Below are 1,123 nucleotides of genomic sequence, written 5' to 3'. Positions count from 1 at the left end.
AATTAAGACTGCCTCTTGGGCTCCAAGCCCCCAGTGCCGGGGGGCAAAACTGCACTTCCTGTTTTCTGTTTATTTTAACTTGTATTAACTTTTGATCTAACTGTGATTGTTTTATTACTTTAGTTTGATTGTTTTGTAGTTTTGATTGAAATCTGGTCACATTTTGTAAAAGGTTAAAGTGACTGTAAATGGATCAGGAGGCTGTCAACTTTGCTCACCTCATCTCCGGATGTCAGCGATGGCAGCAGACATTTATATTTCTCTTTTTCTGTTGTTGTCATTATGACAAAGTCATCTTCGCTGTAAAGTGCACCTGAGGTCGGCTGGAACGCAGAGACGAGAGAGTTTGTTAACGTTTGTTACAAAAGAAAAAAGTTTAAAGAAAACCCAAGCAGCAGATTTGAGTGACAGCCTGACAGGAAACGTGTTACTAAAAAAAAAAAAATAATAAAAAAAGAGAGAAGCATACCAGAGTTAATTCAGCGCCTGGCCAGGTGATTTTAAAAGGAATTTCGTCCGTAAAGGAAGAATAACCTCCTCTGTTTGCGGAGACGCCGCTGCACACCTCCAGCAGCCCTCCGGCAAAAAGCAACAGCAGCCCAGCCATCAGCTCTCCTGTCCGGCTGCTCAGCTCCTGCAGCCCGCTCCTCGTTCTCGGCAAAAGAAATCCTTTTCAGCTCCCACTCACATCTGTCAACACAGACGGCTCAAAAAATACTTCAAAAGTCCGGTCTGACACACGTATTTGCCTGTGAGAGGCGGATGTCAACACGTCCGTAGAAACAGGAAGTGAACTCTCCGGTTGCCACGTCGTGTTCCGGTCACGCGTCTGTCTGTAATGCCGCCCTCTGGTGGTCAGCTTTGTACATTACAGACATTTTGAATATTTTCAAAACTACAAAAACATTTTACTTTGAGATAAAAGTAACGCAGCAATAACATAATCTTGAAATAATTTTGAAAACCAAACATTAACCTCTCATTTTGATATAAATTTCCCATTATGTGTCCTAAAACTTTAAAAAGAAAATCTAATTAATTGATTGTTAAGTACTGTGGTTTTAATTTTAATATTGACAGCAAACAAATACAACACGTTAGAAGAATATTACTAAATGTTTAT

The 1,123-nt window shown here is 40.2% G+C and overlaps 1 protein-coding gene across 1 annotated transcript in view; it reads right to left on the bottom strand.

Moving 5' to 3' along the window:
• Nucleotides 1-806, bottom strand: part of erlec1 (endoplasmic reticulum lectin 1) — a gene marked incomplete in the record, with an annotated part of 9,292 nt that extends 8,486 nt beyond the window's left edge. Inside the window, 2 exon segments of the mRNA XM_014008360.1 lie at nt 219-323; nt 470-806. Coding sequence (XP_013863814.1) covers nt 219-323; nt 470-607 — 243 coding nt within the window.
• Between the last annotated feature and the right edge of the window lie 317 nt (nt 807-1,123).

This window comes from Austrofundulus limnaeus, unplaced genomic scaffold (genome assembly GCF_001266775.1).
Source record: "Austrofundulus limnaeus strain Quisiro unplaced genomic scaffold, Austrofundulus_limnaeus-1.0 Scaffold0, whole genome shotgun sequence".
NCBI lineage: Eukaryota > Metazoa > Chordata > Actinopteri > Cyprinodontiformes > Rivulidae > Austrofundulus > Austrofundulus limnaeus.
The sequence above is the reverse complement of the archived record's forward strand: the minus strand, read 5'-3'. Positions and strand labels throughout refer to the sequence as shown.